Source organism: Mugil cephalus, chromosome 21 (assembly GCF_022458985.1).
Source record: "Mugil cephalus isolate CIBA_MC_2020 chromosome 21, CIBA_Mcephalus_1.1, whole genome shotgun sequence".
Classification (NCBI taxonomy): Eukaryota; Metazoa; Chordata; class Actinopteri; order Mugiliformes; family Mugilidae; genus Mugil; species Mugil cephalus.
Window position 1 is genome coordinate 18160024 of NC_061790.1, and position 27475 is coordinate 18187498.

At 39.5% G+C, this 27475-nt stretch overlaps 1 protein-coding gene across 1 annotated transcript in view; it reads left to right on the forward strand.

The window, feature by feature from the left end:
* The window catches only part of opn5 (opsin 5), a 60612-nt gene that overhangs the window by 13871 nt on the left and 19266 nt on the right, over nt 1-27475 (forward strand). The window contains exons 2-3 of the mRNA XM_047573065.1: nt 4006-4152; nt 20989-21108. Of these exons, the coding sequence (XP_047429021.1) occupies nt 4020-4152; nt 20989-21108 (253 nt within the window). The 5' untranslated portion in view covers nt 4006-4019. The remainder of the gene's footprint in view (nt 1-4005; nt 4153-20988; nt 21109-27475) is intronic.

The following is a 27475-nucleotide window of genomic DNA, read 5'->3' on the forward strand; positions in this document are numbered from 1 at the left end:
CATCATGTCCACCTTATTCCACTATTTAAACCATCACTGTATAATGACTATGAATTCGTTGAGTGACGCAAAAACCGCATCATATATGTTGAGGTCTTAACTACTAAGAGATCTAAGCGCTGTCTTGGGTCAGCACTTGTGTCAGCCTGTTACATGTGATCGTCCTGTGATTCCGTGATCATGATCATTCAGTTGTCTCTTAGTTTTTAGCTCCAGTGTTTTCCTCATAGGGGCCCTCCACGCCGGGAGTAATGTCTGGCCTACCTGCGGTGGTGCCATCCTGGTGGTTGTCTTGGCCTGCATGGTTGGGGGTCCTGCTCCAGGTCCTTATGGCCATGGTGTGGTCCCCTGTCTGCCTGGGTCGGGTTGGTCTCTGTGGTGGTGTCCTCTGTAGCCGTGGGCTGTGACACCTCTCGTGTGGATGGCTACTTAAAATATAATGTTTCCTCATTCAGTCCCTCAGTGTCCAGCCATATTCTATTTTACAGAGTGGATTAGGGCAGGGTGTTTAGTATGCTGTGTGAGGTATGAGGGTGTGGGGTATCAGGGTATGAAAAGTGCTATATAAATAAAGTTTGCTTCTTTATTTACTGTTAACTGACTTAGAGGTTCAAGCGGCTTCCTTTTGGATTTGCTCCATAGTCTGTAGAAAAAACATGCCTCAACTTCCTCCTATTTGTCACACTGACACTACAATTCCAGGGATACATGCCAGTGAGTATTGTGCAAGAGTGCAGCCACTGACCCGCCCATACTTCCTCCAGACTTACTGGCCGTTTTGTTTGATTAACGCGACAGAAAACTTGTATCATACACTGTGCTTATTTTTTTTTCTTCCTACTCTCACTTGACCTCTTCACAGAGCGGTTGTCAATGCCAACTGTCAATTATCATGATCATGATGTCACATCTTGTTTTTGTGTCGCTAACTAAAAAAAACAGCCTCTGGAAGGAACACCTGAACATGCACAGCATTATATTAACTACACTACTACATTAGTGTTTTAGTTCGACCCAAGTCCCATTCACTAGCATGAAGGGGGCGGAGTTTTATTACCTCCAATACTGCAACCAGACACCAGAGGGAGCTCTACTTGCTTTGGCTTCACTTTTGAGGAACTGCACTTTTACTACTGTGTTTTGCCCACTAGAAAAAAACTGCCCAACAGTGTAGCAGAGTCTAGGAACATACAATTGTGAACTATGTCCCTAAAGTCAGCCACAGTATCCAGGTGCAATCTCTGGAAGAAGCTGCTCTATCTTTAATCATTTAACAATAAATTTAAAACACACTTTGAGGTGATTCCTGAATAAGCAAATACAACTATCATCAGCAACTATCAATACATTTAAGCTCATGGCTGCATGTTTGGAACATTGCTGTACAACAATGATTAGTCTAAGGCAGGTAGCTCCACTCCCCCCCATTATTTTGCATTGAATCCACAGTGCTTCCTTATCTTATCTCAGAGTGTTTGCTGCCATAATCAGTTTAACACAGTTTGCAGACTGAGGTTGTTAAAGTGCAGACAGGTGTACTGTGTATATTGTGCTAAGGATGAAGCACTGGTTTCATAGGACACGGAGGGATTAGCACTGCCAATTGATGTAGCCACCCACAATGTAGAGGAGTCTGTTAAAACCTACTGCTTCTTCTTGTTACGTCTTGCTCTTCTCGCTCTTGGCAGCAGCTCCACGGTATTTCCAACTGCTTCCATTTCTAAAGATAATTGAACACATTGTCATGTCTTGGCCCCTCTCTTCATCGCCTCTGGAAGATGACTGGGATGGAGCTCCTTTGAACCAAGCTGTCTTACAGAGGTCATTTGTATTTGCCACTTTGTCTTTTGTTGTATTGAGTGTCATGATGAAAGGCAGGAAGTGTGTTGTAGGTCATGGAAATAGCAGAAAAAAGGAAATTCCACACCTGTTTCTGTTTTCTTGTTGTTTTTCCATTGACAAGCATTCAGAACTGTATACCGTATATGCACGTTCTGATACAAGGTGAAGACATGCCTATAACCTCAATACTACACAATATTAACAAAGAAGTAGACAACAGGTCATTAAGAGTTTAGTGGATTTCATGTCTTTCTTGGCATCTTGCTAGCCAGTAGCCCACCTACTACCTGGCTACTGCTGGCTTCTCAGTCTCCTAATATTGTACTTATGTACTTATACTCTGTTACATTTCATTAGGAAATATTGTAGGCTTCTTTTTCACTCTGCAACATTTTTGTGGCGAAAGTTGGTCTGGAGTTGCTCTGGCAATAATCTGCTGGACCAATTAAATCATTTGAGCGCTGTGAAGTTAAAATTGTTTACAACAGAACGGCTCTGATTGGTTGTTGGACTATCCAGTTGCATGCAGCACATACTTACTAAAGACTTGGCTCCAAATTATAATATTCTACTACTCTGTACACAAAATGTCATCTAAAATGTGGCATTGAGGGATACTATTTTCATCCTCAGTGTGTGATATTTGAGTCTCTATCTGGGGTACTATATAAATGAAATAAATAAATCAAATTATCAGTGTGTCTAAGAACGCCTACAGATTATTCAACAAATGACAATCATTATCTCAGTTGTAGTTCTGCGAAAATCATTACCTTTGGATTAACAATGTTGGATGATCACCGCACTAATAAATGCCACCATGTTGTTACATGTGCTGACAGCTGTGTTATTCCACCTCCTCTCCTCTTCTCCAACAGCCATTCAAGACAGATTGAGATTTAGTGAAAATATACTGCATTTAAATATATTGCCATCAGCAAGGTGTTTTACCATGCATTACATTAGTGAACAGCCCCCCCAAAAAGACTGGTTTGCTTGGGGACAGACTCAGACCCTCTTTTCATGTGCCCTGCGGACGCTGTTGGCCATTTGTGGTGTGCCCCCTGCAGCGGTTCTGCCTTCGGTGTATTTTGTGGATGAACTGCACGCATTGTGTGTACTTGTGTGTCCTCGTCTGCAACTGTTGCTGTGACAAAGTAATTTAAAACTGAGATTAAATCGCAATACTGTTTTGACGAGTGCCGCATTAGTGACAAACTAAGGAAATATCACCAACCTGTGCAAACTGCTGCGGCTCCACAGAGCAGTATTTCATCCACCCACCACTAAAACCAGCTTTTAAAGTTTTCAGTCTGTCTTCCAATAAACAATTACCAAATAATCACCCGGCTCGATTTGAGAATTCATTTTTTTTTTTTTTTTTGATGACATTTTCTCCACACAGCTCATTTATTTTATGCCCCTCTTGATTTTATAATGTAATTTTGGCTTGCAAGCTCACTAGCTGACGTATTAGAGTTTTACTTACAACATTTTGAATCCAAGGGTCCTCAGAGAACGGCACACTGAGAACAATAGGAGCTAGCTGTCTGAGACCACTAACACAGACCATACTCAACTGCATCGGAGGTAAAAACCACACCATGCACTAGAAGATGAGACCAAAATATCAGAAGTCTCTGTTGTTATTACTATTATTTATTATTAGCAGCTGTTCAAATAGCGTACTCCTTCTCCGTAAAAGCATGGCGCAGGGCGTTCTAATAAAAGGATAAAGATTAAATATACAGCACGTCCTCAACACTGCACAACAGGGATCTGAAATGGATTCTGCCATCGCTTATATTAGTTTTCCTACCGTGACTGAAATGTCTAAAATGTACTTCGTCTTGACAGCTTCTGCAGTTGGGGCCCATTTCTCCTCCTAGCTTGCGGGATGGAGGACTGTCTCTACTTGACGCTGGTGACATCAGATTCTGATATCTGCTTCATATCAGTGATATTAGTGGGATTAGAGCATGCAATCTTGTTAAATATAGGCTATGTTCACACAGATAGCTACACATGTGCATTCCCTACACTGCATCTGTTGGTAGGCTCATGCTGTTTTGAGTATTGTTTACCCCATGCCTACGTGAGTGTTTGTGTTTTCAATCCAAGGAAGCAGCTCAATCATTTTGGCCTTTTTCCTCCACTTCACAGGACATTCCCCACTGATGGCAGTGATGGAGAACGAGACGTGGCAGCACCCTTCATACATGCCCCATTATCTCCTCCACGGTGACCCTTTCGCCTCCAAGCTCTCCAGAGAAGCGGATATTGTTGCAGCTTTTTACATCTGTATTATAGGTCAGTGTCTTATTTTACAATTGTCCATTTCGTTGTGATCACTGTCTTAAAATATTGTGTGTCTTGAATGGCATGTCTGTCTGTCTGTCAGCCCAATGACTGATAAAGGAAATATCTAGTTTGATCAGGCCATTTAGAAGCAGTCCAGGTCAGCTTCTTTTTAGTACAGGATAATCAGGAAGTGGTCTGAGCTTACTTTGGCTGACAGTGAAGGAAGTGCACCATGGTTCTGTGGGAAATTCCTCAAAACCCTTTGAACGCTGCCTCAGTGTGATGTAAATAAGCAAAAATAACATGCACTGCACTGATGGAGGCAACAATACGAAGACAAATGGCTACATGAAAGAACAAAGCTGTGTGAGTAAGGAAGGGCTAGAAGTTAATTACAGTTGTGACAGCCCTCGAGTGCTACCAGGACCTTGTGTGTGGATTCTGTCTGTTTACCTGTGTGTTTCAGTGTTTTTGTTTTAGGTCCTGGTGGGTAGAGTATAGTCATTCTAAAAAGACAACAAAGTCTCGTATGTGTGTGGTGAGAAGAAAGAAAAACTAATTAGCGCACATAAATGAATGAAAAAAAAAGAAATATCTGCATGTTCCTGATTTCCATTTACCTAAAAGTTAATTCCAATTCAGTTTTACTTATATAGCATCAATAACAGTGCAAATTGTATCAAGCTGTTTTACAAAACCTGGCCTGAAACCCCCAGAGTTAGCATGAAGGAGCACCCAGAGCAGTGGAAAAGGCAAAGAGGAAGAAACCAGCTGGGTAGGGAGGGAAAAAGAGAAAAATGAATGCATGTTAAAGGGCCGTTAGCATAGATTTATAGGAGCGAAAGATAACACAGCGAAACAGAATTTGATTCATTTCAATTACACTGTCCATGATCTTAAAGACAACTTCGGATACTGATTTTCTGTCTAGGCAGCGTTACAATGTGCTGCCGACTGATAACAGCTCAAGCTGTATGGTAGTGCTGCAGTGGTGTTTAAAGAAGTGTCACAAGTTGATAAAAAAAGGGGACGAGTACATGTAATAATATAATAAACTAATGATATTAGGATGTAAGAATGGAATTCCGATTTCATGGTCGACTCAACTGTAAAACACAGCTGCTAGCTTACCATTGCCTAGTGACGTCAGTCTAAAGTGGCCTGTAACTTCTCCTGCTATAAGTTGACATGCTTATTAATGTTAATGCAGCGCAAACAACAAACAAAAACCACTGATAAATTTTTATTATATTAATTTGTTATGAAATGGAGGATGATGAGAAACAGGATGAAGCAGGAGTTAAGTCGGTGAGCCGGCATGAACAATGGCACGACCCTGAAACAAAGAAGGGCAAATGGAGGGAAATCATTATTAATTACACCTTCTTGCCAGCTCATGTTGAAATATGTGCCAGTAAGAAAGAAAAAAAAGCATGTCAATGTTAGCTGCTTGGATTTACATCATTATCTGGTTCAATATATAGTACATTTTGTTAACATTTTTCATTCAGTACACATACATATTCTTGTCAAAACCCTAGTATTCACAGTAAAGTGACAAGAAAAGAAAGCCCCCGCCTATGGTAGGCAGTGAGCTGCGTCCCTGAAGAAGCCATCAAGTCTTAGCCATCCCTAACAACAAATCTGAGTGAGAGAAGATACTTCATTACGAAGGATACTCTCTTTGAGCTATCAAATATATTGTACAAGTAGTCAGATGGAATTTTTCTCCAACACCTATTCATACAGGTTTCAAGCACATCACTTCATTCAGCTCTCTCTGTGATCTTCTCTTGCCAAAAGAATGTGGGCTAATAAGTGGAAATTGTAGCATTTTTGCCTGTAATGTCTTTTGGTCTTAAATCAGTTCCTTAGGAACATTTTCTTTCTGTGAAGATGACTGACTTCAATTACTAGCATTCAATAGAAAATCTAATTAGTGACCTTTTCTGGTAATGCAGTCTCTAAGGAGACCCTTTAGCGAGGCAAGAGTACAAAGAGGGGTCATTGTTGAGATCGGCTTGGTTACAGTAAGCAGTGTCACTTAAAAGTTGTTGCAGCACCCCATAATTTTCTATATTTCTACATAAAAAAATGACTCAAAACATTAGTTGACATCAGTCTTCAAAGTAGACAAAGTAAATTATTGAAACTCAGCTATTATACTTGTGTTTTTGTTTATTTAGCAAAATGAACCAATATCACATATCCGTAAGTTGCAAGACTATGTGCAACTTTAGAATCAGAAGTTAATTTTAAGGCAAAATTAGAGTTCATATGTACAGTGTAAGTGTTTACAATCAATGTAATGAGACTCAGGTGTCGTTTAGTGGCCTGTTTAAAAAAAATAAATAAATAAAAATAAAATCAGGCATTTGTCACAGTGTGATATTCCCAACACATATTTGTGGAAGTGTATTGTGGCACAGACAAAGGAGGTTTCTGTGGCACTCAGTAAAGTAGTTGTTGATGCTGTCAGGCTGGAAGAGGTTACAAAACCATCTATACAGAGATTGGGATCCACAAATCCACAGTCAGATTTTGAACAAATGTAGGAGATCTACGAATGTTACCCCTCACAGTTGTCGACTAACAAAGACAAAAACAAGAGACATAATTGTCCAAGAGGTCACAAATAAACCCACTTTAACTTCTAAGCATCTAAAGGCCTCTCTCACATTGGCTAATGTTAATGGTCATAAATGCAAAATCAGGAGAACACTGAACAACTGTGGTGTGCCCAGAAGACTTTTGGGAAATTTTGTGTGAATGGATGAGACCAAAGTACAACTATTTGGTTTAAAGGAGTTAAAGGAGGATTGTTATGTTTGAAGACAGAAAATACTGCTTTCCAGCCTCAGAATGAAACATGAGGGTGGTAATACCCTAGTTTGGAGCTGTTTTGTAGTATCTGGTCCAGGATGACTTGCTGTCATTGATGAACCAATGAATTCTGAATTATACCAGAGAATTCTAAAAGAAAGCGTCAGGACTTCTGAATCTGAAGAGCAACTGTGTCATGCAGCAACACAACGAGCCCAAGGACACGAGTCGAATGGTTAAAGAAGAACTAAATGAATGTTTTGGAATGGCCTGACCTTAATCCAATAGAAATGCTGTGGAAGGACCTGAAGCAAGCAGTCTGTGTGAGGAACCCCACCAACATTTCAGAACTGAAGTGGTTCTGGACAAAAAAATGGGATAAAATTCATCCAAGCTGCTTAAGACGAATGATTAGTTACCGGAAACATTTAGTTGCTGTTACTTCTGCTCAAGGGGGTCAAATGGGATACTGAAAGAAAGTGCTCTTTTTGCAACTCATATATACTCATTCATATATCTGCGCAAATGATTAATTTAAATTAAAAAATGCACAAGTACAACATTTCTGTTCGATTGAGTTCTCTTTGTGTGCTTTCAGGACTTATGTGAAAGTTGCTAATGTTTTCTCTCATTTCTATCAACCAACCTCAGTGGCTGGAGGAAGGATTACAACTCTTAACTGTGCAATTAAGGATCTTTGGCTTCCATATAAAGGATAAAACTTGACATCCATTGTGTGCTCAAACCACTTTCTTCAAACTCCACTTAGATTCTGCCAGTGAAAAACGTGTCATTATTCCTCTTATTTAGCATCTAACTATCAGCCATCAGTGGCTACTGCAGTTTTTTTTTCTTATGCTAACATTATATGCATAAGCTCCTCGTTGCAAGGACTGTGGCTAAGCTTAGCTTGCATTACCCAGTCTGCATTTATCACTGCTTGGGTAGCTTTTGATTTTCCAAGCTGTGTTTACTCATTTGTCTCTGATGTCTTTGTGCCATTTTGGAGCTAGGTAAACATTATTATGCTGTTATTGTTGACACAGTAGTTGTGGACAATTACAAGTGTGCATCATGCAGTGGTCCCTATGTATTGCAGTTTACTTAGAGCCATTATGAATAACCCAGAGAGCCTGATATGAAGGTCACAGAACAAGAAAAACTGCCGCACTGCACATGTAAATGTCACGGTACAGCACAGAGTAAAATGTAGTTCCTCAGGCATGTCGATTCCCACAGAATCCATGTTCAATGCAGAAATAAGAAATTCCGGACAACCAAGTTCATGATGCTATTTTGCTGTGACACAGTGGCTCTGTGGTTGGCACTGATGCCTCCTAGTGAGAAGGTCTGGGACTCTGGCTTTCCTAAAGTTTCCTCCCACCTCCAAAGACATGCTAGTTAGGATGAGTGTGAGTGTGAATGGTTGTTTGTCTCTGTGTTAGCCCTGCGTCAGGCTGGTGACCTGCAGCAAACCCCTGTGACCCTGGTGAAGATTAAGCTGTAGAAGGTGAGATGAGATGATATTTTGCACTAGTTTTTTAAGTACGCTGTAGCATGGTTAAATATTGTATGTGTGTTTTGCTATGTTTGGTGTAAGGGTTTGTTTTCGGTGGAGTTAGCAATCGTGTACTTGGATCTGTATTTGTTGAGAAATTTGTCATCTGATTTGTATTCAGTTGAAAGTGCAAGGGAATGCACAACAATCCAAGCTAACTACACTGCCAAAGCTAATGAGCTAGGCTAATCCCCTCCTCCACACATGTATGCACTGACTCTCATATCAGTTTCATTCTCAGGTCTGACAAGAGCATTTTAATCAGTGTGTTGGTTTGTGTTAACATATCCCACACAAACCAGATTCTCTGAAATACCTTTATCTGTCAGGAGAGGTTTCCTGACAGCACTAGAATCTGTGTATGTCACGCTCTCTTTTTATGTTAGCTATAGCCATAGTATGACGAGGTGGCTCCTTCATTTCAGCTTTTATTAACATTACTGGATCCAGTCCAATGAATGTTTCATATTTATTTATGTCCTTATTCAGAAAGATGGTTACTACAGTATATTCTGTTACTGATTAGCCAAGAGAGCCTTGTGTTTATTGTGATCCTGAAGAAGGTCAACATTCACACTCACATACACGCCTACATCAGCTTAGAGTAATCAATAAACCTAACACACTATAGAATGTGAGAGGAAACCTGTGCTTGAAAAGGGGAGGAAGAATACGTGAACCCAGAACCTTAAATCTGTGAAGTGTTAGCTTAAATGTTAATGGAAATGGACACCTGCGCCATTAGTTTTATAGGTCTTCATGCACACAAACGACTTGTGTTTGCAAGTTAGGACTGCACTGGAAATCTACCGCTAGCAATTACCATCTGCTCTAGACTGTTCTTGAGTTGAGTTGTTGTCTGACAAACAACAAATAGGCAATCGATGACTACTCTCGGGCACTGGCTACTGACCAACAATCAAAGAAAAATCGGGAAATAGACCAGATACTGATTCTGCCATCATCTTTAAAGAATTCCCACACTTTTGGAATACAGGTTCTGCTCTTTTTTGTTATTTTGCCAGCACCGGATGGCATCATTAGTGTTGAAAGTACTTGACGTACTTACTGGTCTTTTTTATGCACTCAGCAGTTTCATAGGTATACCAAACTAAAATACATGAGGTCTGAAAGAGCAGCCCTGCAGTAAATCCTTTCTTCCTGAAGGTTCTCTTGTCCAGTAAATGTATTCTGGCTGTCGATTGGGCTGTACAGTCCTTTTAGAGGTTGTAGGTTTTGGAACTGATGAAGTATTGAAGTATGAAGTATGTTTCTTTTATTTTGGTCCTATCCCAGTTATATCAGTGTGGATAGGCTAAATGACAGAAGCATCTCTTTGTACACTGATCAGGCATAACATTATGATCATCTTCCTAATATTGTGTAGGTCTCTCAGTTGTGACTCATCAGAGAAAGGACATAGGTCTTCTGAGGGTGTCCTGTGGTGTCTGGAAACAGAATGTTATTAGTAAAAAAATTACTTTTTGCAGTCAGACTCGCCGCTGCTAGATGATTTGGTGTAGCTTCTTAACTATTGCTTCCTCAGCTGTGCCAACTGGAAGACACTGCCACTGTATTCAAAATCTTGGTCAGTACATTGCAGTCTTGTGTTTGCTTATCCGTTATCAGTGTTATCAGTGTTGCTAAATGTATCCATATGTGTTTAGATCAGAGGGCTTCCATCACATTAATGTAAACCTTCTGACCTTCTCATATCCACTTAGCATTTCAAGTCCCTGTCATTCAGTACTCATATTTAGAAAAGATGTAGCTGTTAGATATGGTGGTTATTAATGGAGACTGCAAAGTAAGTTAGAAAATCCTTGATTAATACAACTTGTGAGAGAAAAGAAAGTGTCTTCCTCCTCCCTGTAATAACACTATTCTCTCTCATGCCCCAAGTACCAAATATCACTGAACCATGCAGCTATGGGTGTAAACGTAAGATGTGTAAATGTCCCAAAAGCCTGTATCTGAATCACAAATGACATCACTTTAACAGAACTTAACTAAGCTGCTAAAAAAGGGCCTGTAGAATCAACATCAGCAGTTTAGTGTGTGCATAAAATATGTACTCAGAATCTTAAAATGTAGTGCACGTAATGTTCTTGGTGACATAACTGACTGTGTAATTACAGCATCTAATAGTTCATAGGGTGATGACGGCATCTGCTTTTATTCTCAAACTGACATATACCGAAGCTATTGGGGCTTCCGTCAGAGAAATTTTGCCCAATGCCTGTAAGAAGGAAAGAAAATAAATATCATCTGATAAGGTGTTAGAAGTCTCATCCCCGGTACAAACCCTTTCCTTACGGCTCACACAGCGCCAGCAGCTTTTATCGTCCTCAAATTTAATCAGGTAGACAAAACCACAGGCAAATATAGAGACTGTTTTTACCAAATAGGATTTGGAAGAAGAAATGCTCCAAAAATGTCTTTAAAAACCCCCAGAAGAGTCAACTAAAAGATTGCGCAACACAAAAAGAAACCACAGACGACTTCAGAAAAACTGTCCAAATAATAAAACATGAATTAACTTACCAATAGGTTTTTTTAATAGTGAATTTCTTATTTCTGCATTTAATAGTTATTTATTTAATCAATCCCCTCTTCCAAACTGAAGATTATTTTATTTTTATATTCTTCATGTGTTTTTCATCAGTGGAATTTTTTTATTTTTAATTTTGCACTTTGAAGTGTGTCCTGGAATCAACTTTTCCCCATTTACTGAATAACAGCAGGTCCAGGCTCACATAGCTGATTTCCTATAAGTTAATATAGCTGGGCAGTAATCCACTTCAGTTGGCTGCGTTCTATGTGACTTATAGTATTCCTGTAATACGCAGTGTTTACTGTTGCCCAATTTGCTTTGGAACATGTAGAGGGAATTTCTTCAAATTTGCCTCCAAGGTTTACTTGGGCCAGAGGATGAACTGAATTTGATGGTCAGGATCACTAGTAACTGTTTGCTCTAAATATGACAAAATTATACCCAATTGCCTAAAATGGTGAAGTGATGGCATTTTATATCCAAACTATGAAAGGTCAGCAGCTCAGTGTCAACATAATGCCCTGTAAAAACACTTGTACTACGTTTCTACAAAATATTCTCTACATACTGTATATTATATGGGTTTGGACCATAGACTGTAAAAAAAAATGGAAGTCATGACAGCTCCTCAAAAGTGAAGCCAAAGGATATAAAGCTCCCCCTGGCTGCAGTATAGGTCACAAGCTCCACCTCCTCCATGTTAGTGGACGGGCCTTGGGCCAAACCATAAGACGTTACAAGTACACATGAAATAAATTTTTTTAAGGATGGTTTCTGTCTTTTGGGATAGTTAATACAGTATAATGCTTCTCCACTCTCGGACAGTACTGCATGGACTCAGACTCCAAACTCACAAGATGGTGCAGTGTGTTTGGTTTCCTCACTCTGTTGTAAATGTGGATGTTTTATTCACTGGCCTTTTAATTTAATGTTCTCATGGGACGCAGTCAGTTGTGGATTGTATAAGCTGTTGATGTTTCAGTCTGTAGACAGCCTGTCGGTGGGTAATTGGTTCATTACTAATTCCATGGTCTTAGACAAGTAAAGTCTGTTAAATGATTAATAGTTAACACAGTAAAACACACTCAATCTGCAATGAAAGCTGGTTGTGGCTGTGAAATCAAATATAGGAAGATGAATACTAGTATTGTCTTTCTATGGTTTCATGTTGGTATTTCTGTTTGTCATGGTTCATCAGATTTTCCTGATACGATCACAAAATGATCTCTATGCCATAGGTTTGTTCATCATGAGTGTAAAGTTTAAACATTCTTTGTTGAAACTGAACAAATGGATGCATTAATGAAGCCTTACGCTCACAGAGAATTGTAGCAAGGACCTTGGAGGTTTGCTTTTTTAGATAGAGAGATAGATAGATAGATAGATAGATAGATAGATAGATAGATAGATAGATAGATAGATAGATAGATAGATAGATAGATAGATAGATAGATAGATAGATAGATAGATAGATAGATAGATAGATAGATGCTTTATTCATCCCAAACCGGGAAATTTTTTGCTGTGTTTGAGCCAAGACTGTTTGCAGTCCAACTCGCAATTTGAACCTTTGAATGGATTTGCTGTGTGTTATCAAACGGAATGAACCTTTTGGTTCAGACAGAATCGTGATTGTTGCACTGCAGTATTTATATATTTTTGAGACCCTCCTTCAAAACCTTGCTGAGACTCATGGTTATGGTTAACCTCACCTGTTAGCGTCGTGAGCAAAGATGGAAACAAAATAATGTAGAAACACATTGTCCACAGGGAGGAGATGGGAAATTTTACCTTAACAAGGAAGCCCACTTTTTCCTTTTCATTTCCAACCAAGTCATAGTTTGTTTTTTAACAGCGACTGCTATGTAAACAATGACAATGATGACAAGATGCCTCTTTTTGTAAATGTTCTTTCTTGTCACAGAATGCCTGATGTTCATCTCACGTAGCCCATTACACATATTAGGACATCCATGGGAATCTACTGTATAGGCTATAGGAATCACTTCTGAAGTTAAGAAGGCTGACACCATAGATTTATTTGTTTGGCACAATATTTTAAGTTGGCTACATGATTTTTCTCTGTGGAACAGAAATAACATGGCAGCCTAGAATATGAGGAGAGTTACAGATGGACAGCGTAGCATACATCATGATGTGCTTTGGGGGATATGGAATTCATTTTCTGAGTGGTGCGGTTATCCAATTTAAGATCCATTTTCACACATAACTCTACATGGGAACACTGCAACTGCACAGTATTGACTGAGGTCCTTGACTTTCAATTAGTTTTTTTCCCCCAGTGCAGTACATCATATGAGTACATGGAAATGATGACAAGTACAATCAGCCCTTTGTGCTTTTTTATTAAATTAATTTTACTGAAACTGCCTTACAAATAAGTCCTCATAAATGAATGTAGTTTATACAGCGGTGAGAAGTACGGATGTGCAGATCACATAGGCTGGATGGGAAGCGTTCGTCTTTCTGGTTTTAATAAAAATAGAGGAAGGAAAATTAGAAGTGATGTTCTTTTCCCTCTGCTGCTGAAAGCTTGGTGGTCAGATTGTTGCAGTGATTGTGGTTTTGTACAGGAGCTGTCGGATAAAAGAACATTTCTGCATTCTATTCTGTGTGGCTGGGCTCACAAAAGGCATTGGAAGATAACAGCATAACAACAGAAAAAGATGCTAGCCCTGTACATATTACTATAATACATGTAGGTTGTGCTACTCTCTTGTGCTATAAAATATTGTGTAGAAAATAGTTATTTAAACTAAGTTAATACATAGTTTTAGTGTACATTCTCTGTAAATACATCTACTCACTGCAGTATTTTTAAAATTCTAAGATTTTGGGTACTGCGTTGTAACATACACGTACATACGCGTATGCTCTGTGCTGCCGCTGTAGCTTCAGAGTCTATACCGACTATCAAAGTTTTTTGGCAATCTCAAATCTCTCACACTCTGGGTTGTGGAGCTGAAGTTTAGATCTGTTGCAAGTGCCCATGGACGGGACAAGCTTTAGCTCTAGTTTACAAACTTTAGCAAAATGGTACGGTTCAAAATATCACAAACATACGCGTAAAAAGAAGCTCTGCTCACATTGCCTAGTGGTATTTCTGTCACATAATTACATTAAAACTGATGACTTTAACACTAGATGAATTAACACCTAGATGTGCTGTATATTGAATGAAATGTGCTGTGAAGCTCGCCGTTGCACTGCATACACAGCAATAAATAATGTCCAGCACAGTGTCTTCATCCCTAAGTTTTCTGTACCACAGGCTCCATTTGTGACATTGTGCAGAGCTGTGTTAACAGAAGAGAATTTGAGATAGGAGATTATTTAGAATATCTACATGCTGCAATATGCTAATGCTACAGCATTTACTTAAAAAATGACTATGAAATGGTTATTAATGACACTATGCATTGAAGAGCTCATTATGACATATGGCTCAAAATGCTATGTTTGTGACTTAAGCTTTACTTGTGATTTGACTTGTGATAGTATTTCATTTTTATTTGCTTTAACAGCCAGTCAATCTTTGAATACAAAGTGATGTTGATAAAACTACCAGGCTGCATCAGAACTCAAACAATAGACACTATGGTGTTCCAGGTCTTTGCCTGGGGATGTTTTCCCTCTTTTCTTCTCTTTGAAGTTCATTTGACTACTCCTGGTCGGGTTCACAAAGGGCAACACCAGGATGTAAGTAGCTGTCAAACTATCCAGTGTTCTCCCCAGGAATCCCTGTACTCTATATGGCTACGTTCATGCATGACTTAACTCTTTCACCGGACATGGTTGAATACCTCCACATAGTTGAGCAACATCCCTTTTAAAGGCAATGTAGAAGAAGAAAGGGCCGTGCCTTTGATCTTAATGAGATCTCAACTGAGAGAACGACTTCTATAATAGCTCAGCCACAATCCAGACAAATCGCTTCTGATAGCAATACTGAGTAGTACGAGGCAATGACAGTTTGGCATTATAATGAAGATAAGCAATTAATTTGTTATGCAAAATAATACGTCAAAAGGTAATTGGTGTGGCAGAAGTCCCACATGCTATTAAGTACATTATTCTGTTAGAAACCAGCCACGGTGGAGAATTATGTTTTATAATGTGAGATCAACACCATCTGAGTATAATCACCAGAGATTCAGTGGGCCGTCAGTTTTATCTCCAACTACAGCACCCAGATGCTCATAAAGCATTCAAATTATGCAGAGATTTTTTTTAACTTATTTATTTAACTTATAATGTCGACCAACCGATTGGCATGATTCAGGAGAGACCAACTTTCTACAGCAGTTTCTAGCACTTTCTAGCTTCTCCTTCTAGTCTTCTAACCTCTCAGCTAACTGTAGCTCTTCTGGTTTCCAAGAATATACTGACAGAATGTGTGTACCAGCTGGCCACGGGCTGTAGATGCTGCAGTTTGAAACTTTGATCGAGAGACAGCCAATCACAAGATGATGAACTGATTGCTAGTAGTTCTATGTCGTCGGTTAGGTGAGACCTTTGATGTTATTAAGTTTAAAATATGAGCGGCTTCATAGCATTTTATACCTGATCCAGGCCGATGTGTGACAGCATCATTGGGCAGCTATTATAGACACAATGGCACAATGGAAGAGCTAAGGTCATGAAGCCCCAAACTCTGCATAGGGAAGATGTTGGGGTGGATGAACAGAGCAACAATCTGACAGTAGCTAAATTTTCTTTTAATAAGCATCAATTGTAATACAAGGTAGAGATCTCCAACCTGAGTGACCTCAACTGAGGTTGACAGGCTGCCTAGTATGTAAGATTCAGCTGGATGTTCCCTGGCCAGATCATTGACTATGTGAATGTGTTTCTGTTTAAATAATACTACACTCTGCTCTGTCTGCACTAGTTGTTAAGAAATGTTGGATTATACACTGTACATATTTATTTATTGTTGTCCTTCTCTCGCGGTCCTATGGGATCACTTCATGGAGCATTGGCAATTTGTAATGATCCTGAGGTCACATCCTGTTTCATAGCGTCAAATAACTTACTAAATCTAAACTTCTCTGAAAAAGGACACTTGAATATGCATTAGTATCATACAGTATTGACTACCTACAAGGAGAGAAACTATCCTTAAAACAAACAAGAACAACAAAAAACATTATGTGATTGAATTTTATGTGTTTGTTTGACTCAAGTCCCAGCAACATATAATCTATACTGCAGCCAGGGGGAGTTCTACTTTGATTTCACTTTTGAGGAGCTGTTCCGTCATCCATCCTTACACTGTCTATGAGCCAGACAGAAGCAAGATACACTACTTTTTTTTCTTCAGATTTCCACATTAAAACCATGGGGAAGGGAACTCGAGTATATGAAAAGAAAAAGTTGCAGCGCTATTTTTGGGAGTCAGAAGGGCTCAGTCGTTCTGTCCAAATCATCCTAATAAAGGCTTGGTTTCATGTGCTTTCAATTGGATTTTCTTTTTCCAAGAAATTTTCAGCAAAACACAGTTTTGTGGAACTGACTAGAGTACACGACTGACTCTGGGCTACATGGCATTGTCACCGCGTATTAAATCTTTAGAAATGTCTTCAAGTCTTGGTTTTGGAATATTTTTATTTTTTTTTTGTCACACATGGTTTTTCATGAGCAAACACCTTTGTGTTTGTCGCCGGTCACGGTACTTCATAACAGGACTGACGTTTAGCTGACGATCAAGGAATCAGATTTGAGGAGACAATAATATGATTTTGAGTAGTTTGCTCCTGTAATTCACTCCACATTAGAACTAATCAAACTTGTGAGGCTGATATTGAAAGTATTTGTTTCATTTTCACTTTAAATACTGACATTTCTGAGACCATCTCAACATATTTTTCATTTGATTATACTTATTTCTTCTAATATACTATCCAGTGATAGCAAGTCTGGTCTTATTGTGTCTGTAGATAACCTGCCATTGGTTAAACCGACATTTGTTATTAACCGAGGGCTGAAGAATATTACAATTTTACCATATGAACAGGTTTTTACCTGTTATTGTTCCCTCAAAATGTTTCTATGACTAACATGTAACCTTCAGAACGTGGACACTATTGATTGTATAAAAGGATAAAGTATAAGGTTATTACTAAAGTGTTATGTCTTGCAAATGTTTTATATAACTATTCAACTGTAACTTATAAATAATGTCTTCTAAAATGTGATAACAAATGATATAATGATATATTTATCTTTTAATAATAATATAAAAGTACATTTCAAGTATGAATCTTATGCCAAACCCAAGTCTGTTTTGTAGTTTTTAATATTTTTATTTATTTATTAGCTTTTCTTTCAAGTAACAAAGGAGTACATCACCCTCTGCCACACATTATGTACCGTTACATTTGGTCAACACATTCTCAAAGTGCAATTTTACACTTGAGTTGCTGAGGACGAAGGATAACCCTGCTGGGGTTGGTTGTGTCAGTTCACATTAAACACAATGTATAGATTGAACTGAAAGAACTTGAAAATCAAAGGAACATGACAATGCTCTATGTTTTTTTCCCCTTTTGACACCGCTGCACTCTTGTCTTGTTCAATTTAGTTGTTATGGAGGTGTCAGGCCGTCAGATGTTGACAGACGACTTGATGGCCAGTGCCGTAATTCGGAAGTGACTGCCTGGGGCTTTTTTCCGTCACATTCGTTTGAATCACAGCCATTCAACAGTCCCAGAGAAACAAAAGCTGACATATGTCTAGAGTTGCTTGTGTTTTTTTGTTTTTTTTTTTTTTTTTTTTTTTTAAAAAGCGCTGTTTCAGGAAGAATGAAATTTAGTTTCAGACGGTTAGACAGTCAGTTCCCCTTTCCACCAAGGCCATGTGGCTACAACAAAAACTATATGTGTCCAGTCATTAAAATATATGATATTTTACAACTTTACATAAAATCAAATGCAATTTAATTGAGCGTGGCCTCGAATTAGCTGAGGTTGCGCTGCTAATTTCACTGTCGCTTCCATTTCATTTCAGCTGTTATCACAGGAGACAGACTCTGTGAGGCTAATTTCACAGAGCACTTACTGTCTTACTCTTAAGGTTGGCATGGCCCTTGAGGTGATGGCTGCGCTTACATCTTTTTAACATTAGATACTTCTTTATGTAGCATAGCACATGTTGCATAAACGGCAACAGCGAACACAATGAAACAAGGTTTCCAGCTACACATTTTCACATTTAAACCAATTAGGCAAACTGACTGCTTGTAATTGTTAATCCACAGAAATGATGCTGAATTCAGATTTTGTGGGGGAAAATGCCACTGCAGGAAATTGGTGACATTATTATAAGATAGATAGCTTTGTTTTGCTTTTCAGACAATGACATAACAATAAAATATGATTTAAGTAATAGTAAACTTCATCAATTAAAACAATAATCACTTAAAACGGGTTTGTTTTGTTTTTTCTATTTTTAAAGCCCAGACTGTGTGTGCGTTCATTTAATAGGCGACCAGGTGATTTCAAAGCGACAATCACACTTATAAGGAGGTAACAAATTAACATGATCAGCGGGAGCCCTAATGCTTGAACTGAATCAGGTGAAAGTGCAAAATCAGGTCATACATTGCCAGGCAACAACGGCAGTTGGGAGTGTCATGGACTGTCCTAATGAGATTACTTCTCGTGGAGAAGATTGGCAACAGTGTTGTGCGCTGTCCAAGCGGTAATCAGTTCATACATCTCCTACTAAAACCAGAATGGAGTGCATTCTGATAATGAATAATACAGACCCACCCATCACTGTAAATCAAAGAGAATATGTGGACTTAGTTAAATCTTAATTGCACCACTTGAATCATTAAATCCCACATGTGAAAGGTCATGGTGCAGGGCTGCAATGAAACATCTTTGTTCTTGCTGCAGCTTCAACACTAGCTTTGACCACCGGTTTTCTATAATCACAGCGAATCAAGTGCAGGCTGTAAGCCTACTGCACATGTGTTTGAAAGGCTTCGCTCAAACCTGACAGATCCCACAGAGAATAATTACCTTGCTCACTGCGGCTTTGCAGCTTCTTGTAATGGCTTTATGGGCAAATGTAGTCTCACCGCTCTAATTATCTTCCCAATAGTTTCCATCAGAGGCGTCAGGCAAACAAGATCTAGTAACACACGGCATCTGCAGGTAAACATGGTAACTCCACACTCCCTCTCCCCTGGCAAGTCTTCTTCTTCTTCTCCTCCTTGTACTGTGAATTTAAATATGTAGCATATATGCTAAAGTAGTAATGTGATTTTAAATGATTTTTTTTTCTTCTTCACTTCTCTCTGCCGTTTCGCTCACCTCGCTCTTTCTGCCCTCTGAACGATCTCTCCATCCTCCGTATCCCCTTGATGCACTCAACAGTCACACACAAACATGCTGCAAGTAACAGAAATGGCCGCTCTTATCATTTCGGTTCTCCTCTCACGTAGCGTGTTTTAAACCTGCACCGCTGATTTCAACAAGTGAGAACTGTGTCATGAAATTACCTCTGCTCCTTTCTGCTGTGAGCAATTTGAATCAAACTGACAGCTCTCTGCGGTGCCCGAATACGGCGCACGTCACACGGAGTCCAGGCTACGCTGTTAAACCAGTTTGCATCTTACAGTCTGGGATCTTTGCTCTTGACATTACACTTCAGGTGTCAATACTGAAGTCTCAGAAGTAAAAATGGTTTATCAGCATATCAAACGGCACTGCCTAACAAGTTTCACACATCTCGAATTGGTGCTGAAGCTGCCATCACCTCAGCTGTGTGACCTCTCGTTAGTCCCTTCTTGACCTTCCATTCCAACTACAAATAAAGACTATAAATAAAAACACTTTTTTTATGGATTTATCGTTGGTGCATCCATTTACACAGCAACTATTCGGTATATGTTTAACCTGGTTACTTTTACGTGGTGGTGTGATAATAGAATGTTATATTGTGGAGATACCAGGAATATGTCCAACACATAGCTCTAAGGCAGACTGAGGGGCATTTTTGTTCTGTGCATTAGTTTGGGTTTATAAATCTAAGCTATTAAGCTCTTTTTTATTACTGTGTCAATTCTTGTGTCCATGTTTTATGTTAAAAAATAATGCTTTGCGAGAGGAGAAGGTGACCTTTTTAGTTAGAAGTAGGGGTGTAAGGATTCGTTTTAACAACGATTCGATTCGATTCACAATTCGTGGTTGTCGATACCCCTAGTTAGCAGGCTAACAGCCTGTATTAAATCTATTTGTCAGAAACAAAGCTTTTAGTTCGAGGTTTGTTTCTTACATTTGGCACAGACTGTTGAGTCAGGTTCTAAATTGGCAGAAATAGAAAGAAATTCCTGAGCTAGCTTGATTAGTAGGTAACCGCAATAGTAGTCGATGTGAAAGCACCAGACCAGACAAGGCCAGACCAGAAAAGACAACGAGGGATTAACACAGGATGAAAAAGCATAAAAGCATAAAGAAAATAAAAGTAATTCAATACAAGGGAAACATTAGGCACAGTGGATGTCCATAGATTTCCAGGACAGTTTGTACATGCACATGTGCAACATGTGTGGCTAATGGTGGAACTTTGTAGCACTATAATTAAAAGCTGGCTCTAAATTGACAATGTTGTTAATACGAGGTCTGCCAGGTTGTGCTTGTTTGGAGGTTGGCCTCTATTCTTTCTCTAGGGAATAATATAGATGTGTGGTAAATTACTCTTACTCCCTGACTTTATTTTCACCTTGTGACTGCTTGGGGTGTCCACATTCACGCTGGGATGATTGCGTTCATGAAATCTCCTTGTACATATTGTGTCTGTGAATCTCATATTTCTTTTGGGATTAATCAACAGTGGTGGCAGTGAAACTTATCTGTCTCCCTTTCTCTCTCTTTTATAGGAATCATGTCTGCGACAGGGAATGGCTACGTCATTTACATGACCATCAAACGCAAGACCAAGTTGAAGCCTCCTGAGCTGATGACTGTTAATCTAGCCATCTTCGACTTTGGCATATCAGGTACTGTGAGCATCTGATTTGTTAGAATTTTGTAGGCACAATTTGAGTTTGAAAAGTACAACACTGTATTACCGCGTGACACATTTTGTCAACAGCTGGTGAGAACTACATCAATAGATGGTTGTTAGTTAGCTAAATGAGGTCATTTACAAACCAGTGAAAGAATGTAATTTATGGAGCACAACCACACCAAACTTTATATCACCATTAAATGTTCTCACTCACGTTTGTGGTCCACCATATGTGCCATATGTGCAACTACTACATTCCAAGTTGTTGATCGTCTCTTTTCAGTTCTGTGCTGCTATTGAGGTCTGTCAGCCTCATTTGTAGTTTTATTTTGGTTTCAATCATCTGCCTTCATGACTGTGGCTTTGTGAGACAACCAGCTGCTGCAGCCTGCCAATGACGGCGACGTACTATGACTTAGTATGTCGAGAAGCAGAACCATTCCCAGAATAAAATAGAATAGAATAGATAAGAATAGAATAGAATAGAATGCCCCTTGTTGTCATTATACAGTGTATAACGAGAATGGAGAGCTTCTCCTCCTTAGTGCTAAAACACAAGTATATACAAATATATACATACAAAAAGGTATTAGTTACAAGGGAAAGTTAAAACATTAAATGCAAAAAAATAATGTAAAAAATTATAAAACCTGTCATAGCAGCAGCAGTAAAAATGTAAACATGTATTGCGCAAGGTTATAAACAGAATAGACAGAATAGCAGCATTGGTGTAGCTTACGTTGGGTTTGGATTGTAGCATGTGAGAGTTCATGGTGGTGATGGTTCTCGGAAAGGAACTATTTCTGTAGCGCCTCCTAGAGGGCAACAGCTGGAACTCTGCTGAGGCAACATCTGGTGCAGATATCCATCAGGGAGAGGACACACAGTACGGCAGGCTCTCTATGGAGGAGTGGTAGAAGGCCAGCAGCAGCTTCTTGTCCAGGTTGCTCTACCTAAGGACTCTCGGGAAGTGGAGACGCTGCTGCTTTATGAGAGCGGAGATGTTGTCTGTCAAGGTAAAGTCATCGGAGATCTGGACTCCCAGGAACCTGAATGTGTGAACACTCTCCACACAGTCGCCGTTGATGTAGAGTGTTGGCGGGTCAATTGTGTTCCTCCTGAAGTCCATGGTGATTTCTTTTGTCTTTGTGGTGTTCAGTGCCAGGTTGTTGTCTAAACACCCGGACATTAGCTTCTGGATCTCCTCTGCCTCGTCTCCCTTCAAGATTAGTCCGATCGGTGATGTTGTCAGCAAATCTGACCGTGATGTTGTTGCTGTGGACCAGTCTGTAGTTGTAGGTGTAGAGGCTGTACAGGAAGGGACTCAGCATGCAGCCCTGTGGTGAACCTGTGCTCAGTGTCCGGGTGGAGGATAGGTGAGGGCCAAGTCTCACAGTCTGAGGTCTTTTAGAAGTTTTTGATGCAGGAATATGTGAGGGGGGAGCTCTGTAAGTTCCGTCTGCATATATCCAGAAGGTTCGTACGGTCTCTTTAACCCTTCACATCTGAATGCCTGGGCCATTAGATCAACGTTTTTATTTTCACCATGAAAACAGGACAAGACTTTTCACTTTGTACTTACCCCTGACTAAGTGTGAGATTTAGTGTCAATTGGAGCACTGCGCCTAGGTGGTGCAATGGATATTAATCAAATGCAGGTCCTAAAATTTATTTTTCACTAATGCATGGTTTATACCACAACTGTAACTGCTTCTCCATCTCCACAATCGGAGACAGGTTAACTGAGGAGTTTCAAAGATACAAACATTTGTATATGAGTTATGATTGGCGTAATTACGGTGCAAGTTTCAGTCATGGCCTATATATATATAAACCATGCTTTTGAGCACTCTAACAACAGGGTGTACCAGGTGTAACCAAGCGGCAACCTCGTTGATCGTTTATTTTTTATTAAGGTTTACATTTCTGCATAATTAAGGGCGTTCCCGCTTTGAGTGACAGGTACTTGAACTAACAGGTAGTGGAGAGTTGGGTGGGCGGGTCTCAACATCCGACACTGCCATGCCCATATTTGGAGTATCCGTGTGTGGGTGGAGTAACGCTCATCCAACATGTCGACCGCAGGCTCCGCCCCCTTGGCTTTCATTTTCAGGTCCAAAATCCAATGGGTGGTGTCACAATGGGTTTGTCCATAGTATATACAATCGATGGGTTTAACCAGCTCCCGGACTTTTACACCGTGCATAACATTAGCCATAACTTCCTATACAGTCATGTAACTGTTTGCAGACAGTTTTGGTTAGAGCTGCTTTTTAGTTTTTCAGGCAATCTGCAACATGCAATCTTCCATAAAGTGGCCTTCATTGATTGTCTATCCTCCCCCAGCTAGTTTTGTAGACTGGAGGAACGTTAGCTGCAAGGACAAAATTGCCTAGAATTATGAATGAGAGAAAGGTCAATTTTCTACTGCAAGATGACAGAGAAAAGATGAGCGAAAAATTGTGAAGTGGAGGCCATTTGAATAGACTGCTTACAGAAGTGGTCTGAGCTGTCAGATTTCAGCCCATCAGTGTCCTGAAAGCTTCTTGAACGTCATTGCACTTGCTTTTTCATTGGAATTTATCTTTATTTGTTTAATCAAGAGGTTTGGAAAACAGATGGAAATGTGGCAGAGCCGAGTATTGCGGCGTTCAGCTTTTGCTATATGTATTTATTTATTTTTTGTGTTCCCAGGTAAGAACATATGATTGGAGTTTGAAGTAAACATTGTATGAACGTCTGCTTTCCTTGACTTCAGGTCGCCTCAGAGTGACCCCTGCAGCAGAGGTAGCTGTAGTAGGGAGAAACTGTGAGATATATGGACAAAGAGGGAGAGAGAGAACGGGAGGCAAATAAAAAGAGGATTTACAAAATTACTTTCCCCTAGCTGTCTGTAGCAATGCAATAAAATGTGTTTTTAAACATTCCTTTACCTTTGCAGTCTTCTGCTTCTTTTCCCAGACCTTTTCTTTTTTTTAAATTTATTGATCCCTCATGGGGAAATTCTTTCTCTGCGCTTAACCCATTGATTACTTCATGCAACAGTGTATAGCATCCGTACTCTCATAAAATACTGTCTGACAATCAAACCGTATGATGGGCAGAGATACTGTCGACTGTTTTAACAAGAACTATATTTACATATTTTGGCTTCTGTGCCAACCAGTATAGCTCATTAAGCATCTCTTTCTCTCTCTTTTCTTGTCTTCCATCAATACTTCATCTTCAGCAGCAGAACACTTGTTCACTTTCGCTCCATTGCTCTCCAGCCACGCATGTATGGTACACACGTCAAAACAGCTCAAGTCCTATTTAACAGGGCCTCTGTGCCAAATCAGATAATCTGCTCCCAGGCTTATTTTCATGCGTTGGTTGAAAATTTCTGATAGTCTTTCAAGTCTGAGGACTTACTTTAGGTTAGATATGTGTTTATCCTCTTGTCCTGTCTCTCACCCTGTCAACAAACATTTGGCATGAATAGGCCGAAAAACAACAGAAACCAAAGTTCTGGCATGGTCATTTATTTAAAATATATTTCAGTGTGACTGACATGAGATCGGCTGTAATAAATGAATCATCTTCTAATCATCTAACAAACAACCAAGCCAAGACATTAATTAATATTATTGTGCAACTGTCTGATTGGTTCAAGGTAGAACCCTGATGGGAGTTTCATCAGGTTCTTACTAATCTCTTCTCTGAATAGACTTCGTGTTCCGTTTCATGCTTTAAGTAATAACAATAAACCATCAGAGAAAAGTTATTTCCATTGAAACTCCTGATAAACGGAGTCTGTTTCTCTATCTGTGTTATTTGGCTTTTCATTAAATTTCTGTTGCACCAAACCTTGCCTTTCACACATTTTGGAAACTGACATGTTTCTCTCTTAATGAATCATAGATTCACTTTTGACGTCAGAAGAATCTCTGACATTTAGATTGAGAAGGTCGATGGAAGTTGAGGACAGCTGTCCTCACCTGTGGCGAGAACGAGGGTGGGGGTCACCTTCGCCTCCACATGTATTACAGTATAAGTTATAGCTTGTAAGATTTGAACACTATGCAGTGGAGTGTTGTTATTCAGTGTTGTAGCCCCACATACGAGTAGAGATGGGATGTATGGCTGAAAAAATGATCAGAAGAATGAAATGAAAAGCAAAAACACACGTTACAGCCCTGATTGCCTACATTTGTCTATTTGTAAAGTATTTATTTCCCGAACATCTAAATTTGTGTTGTTTGCGGTGTTAGATAACATTTAGTGCAACAGCTTCGCTAGTAAGTCTATGCTAATTTCAATTTGAATAAATACCAAAATAAAAAACACTGAAATATTGTATTGTAATATTTGTAGGTAAAAGTGCCAAAGGGTTATGTAAGTGGGTAATATATTTCATAGTTTCTTTTTTCAATGTGCATGCTTACGTGAGTAGGGTTAAATGTGTGGCATGTTTACGTGCAATGATAATAAAGATCTTTATTCATAAGTTAGGATCATATAGTCTTGAGAACCCACCGACTCGAAGCTGATTCTTGTGTATTCATAAGCCAGAGAGGTCAATCACATAAGTAAATAAGCAGTCACTGGAGATACTGTTACAGCTAAACCCGGTTATACTTAGTGTACTCGTGAAGACTGTGCTGTTTCATTAGACCCCATTTAGCCTCTGAATGTCAGCATTCCAATGAGTTCAACATTATCGTTAGCAGCTTCAATAATCGCCTTGTTCATCTCATCTCTCTCCTATATGTTGTGAGTGAAGCTGCAAAAAAACACAAGTTGCTAAGGATCAAAGATACTTTAAATGTTGAGGTCAAATAAGTTCCTACATTAAATTATACCCCCTATCAAGGACATTTTAAAGTCCAACCAAGGCAACCTCTGTATCTGAAGAATTTGGACACAGTAGTCCTCAGAATGGTGCAAGTATGCTTTGATTGACTGTTTTTACTCTAATAATTGCTTCATTGACCAGGTTATGTGGCCATGTCCCTTCTGGGAGGAGAACTGCCAGTGGAAACTAGCCTTTTGGCTATAATTAGGTACATTTACATGTTCATTGATGTACATTGTCCCTCTACAACGAATAAAGGTGAATGAATTAGGCTGCTTTGAGACTGATTTATGTTATTTAATTTTTGCTTTGTGTGACTCAGATCTACTTTCTTTCATAACCATGTGAACAGTGTTCTTCTCCAGAGTACTTTTCATTCCCAGGCTGTTGTTCCTAAACCAGAAACATTTGGTTTAAACATAGTACTCTGTTCCATAACAAATGTACTGAGCTGAGCCTAGTTGGTGATAGTGGTCTCAGACCAATGGAAATACATACACCGATCAGATACAACTCATCACAATATTCAATATCATCTTGTGACAATTCAGTGTTCTATCGGGAAACTTTTGGACCTTGTATTTATGTGGATGTTACTTAGACATGTAGCACCCAACTAGACCAGATCGGGACACACAAACCCGCTTTAGGAACAACTCAAAAACAGATTGTAATACTGTTCTGTCAGTATAACAGTAACTTCTGAAAGAATCTCGGGCCACCTCGATATGTGGCCCTCGTCCATTATTTATTTGTTTTGTCTGAAATTTATGGTTGTTGCTACTGCTTTCGAGAGTGACACTTGTCTCAGTTGAAATTCTGGATGAAATTTGTATCAGTGAAACCATTCACATCAGGATCTTGGCCCTGGGCCTGAATACACACACACACACCTGGTAGCCTTGGATATATGAATTCCATGGCTTCCACTGCACATCACCCCATAAAAAACAAAACAAAACAAAAAAAACGTAAGCACCGACTTTACTGATGTCTGTGTCTGCCAGTGACATCTCGTTACATGTCCAGGCTGGTCCAAGACATTGGTCAGTCTACACTGGATAACAATAGAGCCCTCACTAAAGAAAAAAAAACAATAACAGCCAAAAAGAAAGGAACATGGGATCTGAGGAATAAATCTGAACTGAGCACGAGTAAGCACTCCATTGGTAAAATGCCACAAGCCATCAATGGTTTTATTATTTGACGAGTTCTGACCTGCTGTGAATTCTGGCATTAGCGCACAGCAGCATGGGATGCTGAGATGCTGACCTGTACATGGCCCTGCTCTATGCAGACACAAACTTAAGTCAACAAAGACCATGTGTGCCCTAAAAGTGAACAAAGCGGTGTTATCATACCCATGTGTTTCTCCTGCAGCTACTTACCCAGTAGTCCCAACTCACAATACATGTTTTTTAACCAGTCTGCTCTCCTCTCATGCCTTGTGATGGCTACACTGAAAATAACTGAGGTTTTATCCCAAAAAGGGTCTTTCCACCAGTAGCTGTGCAAAGGACCA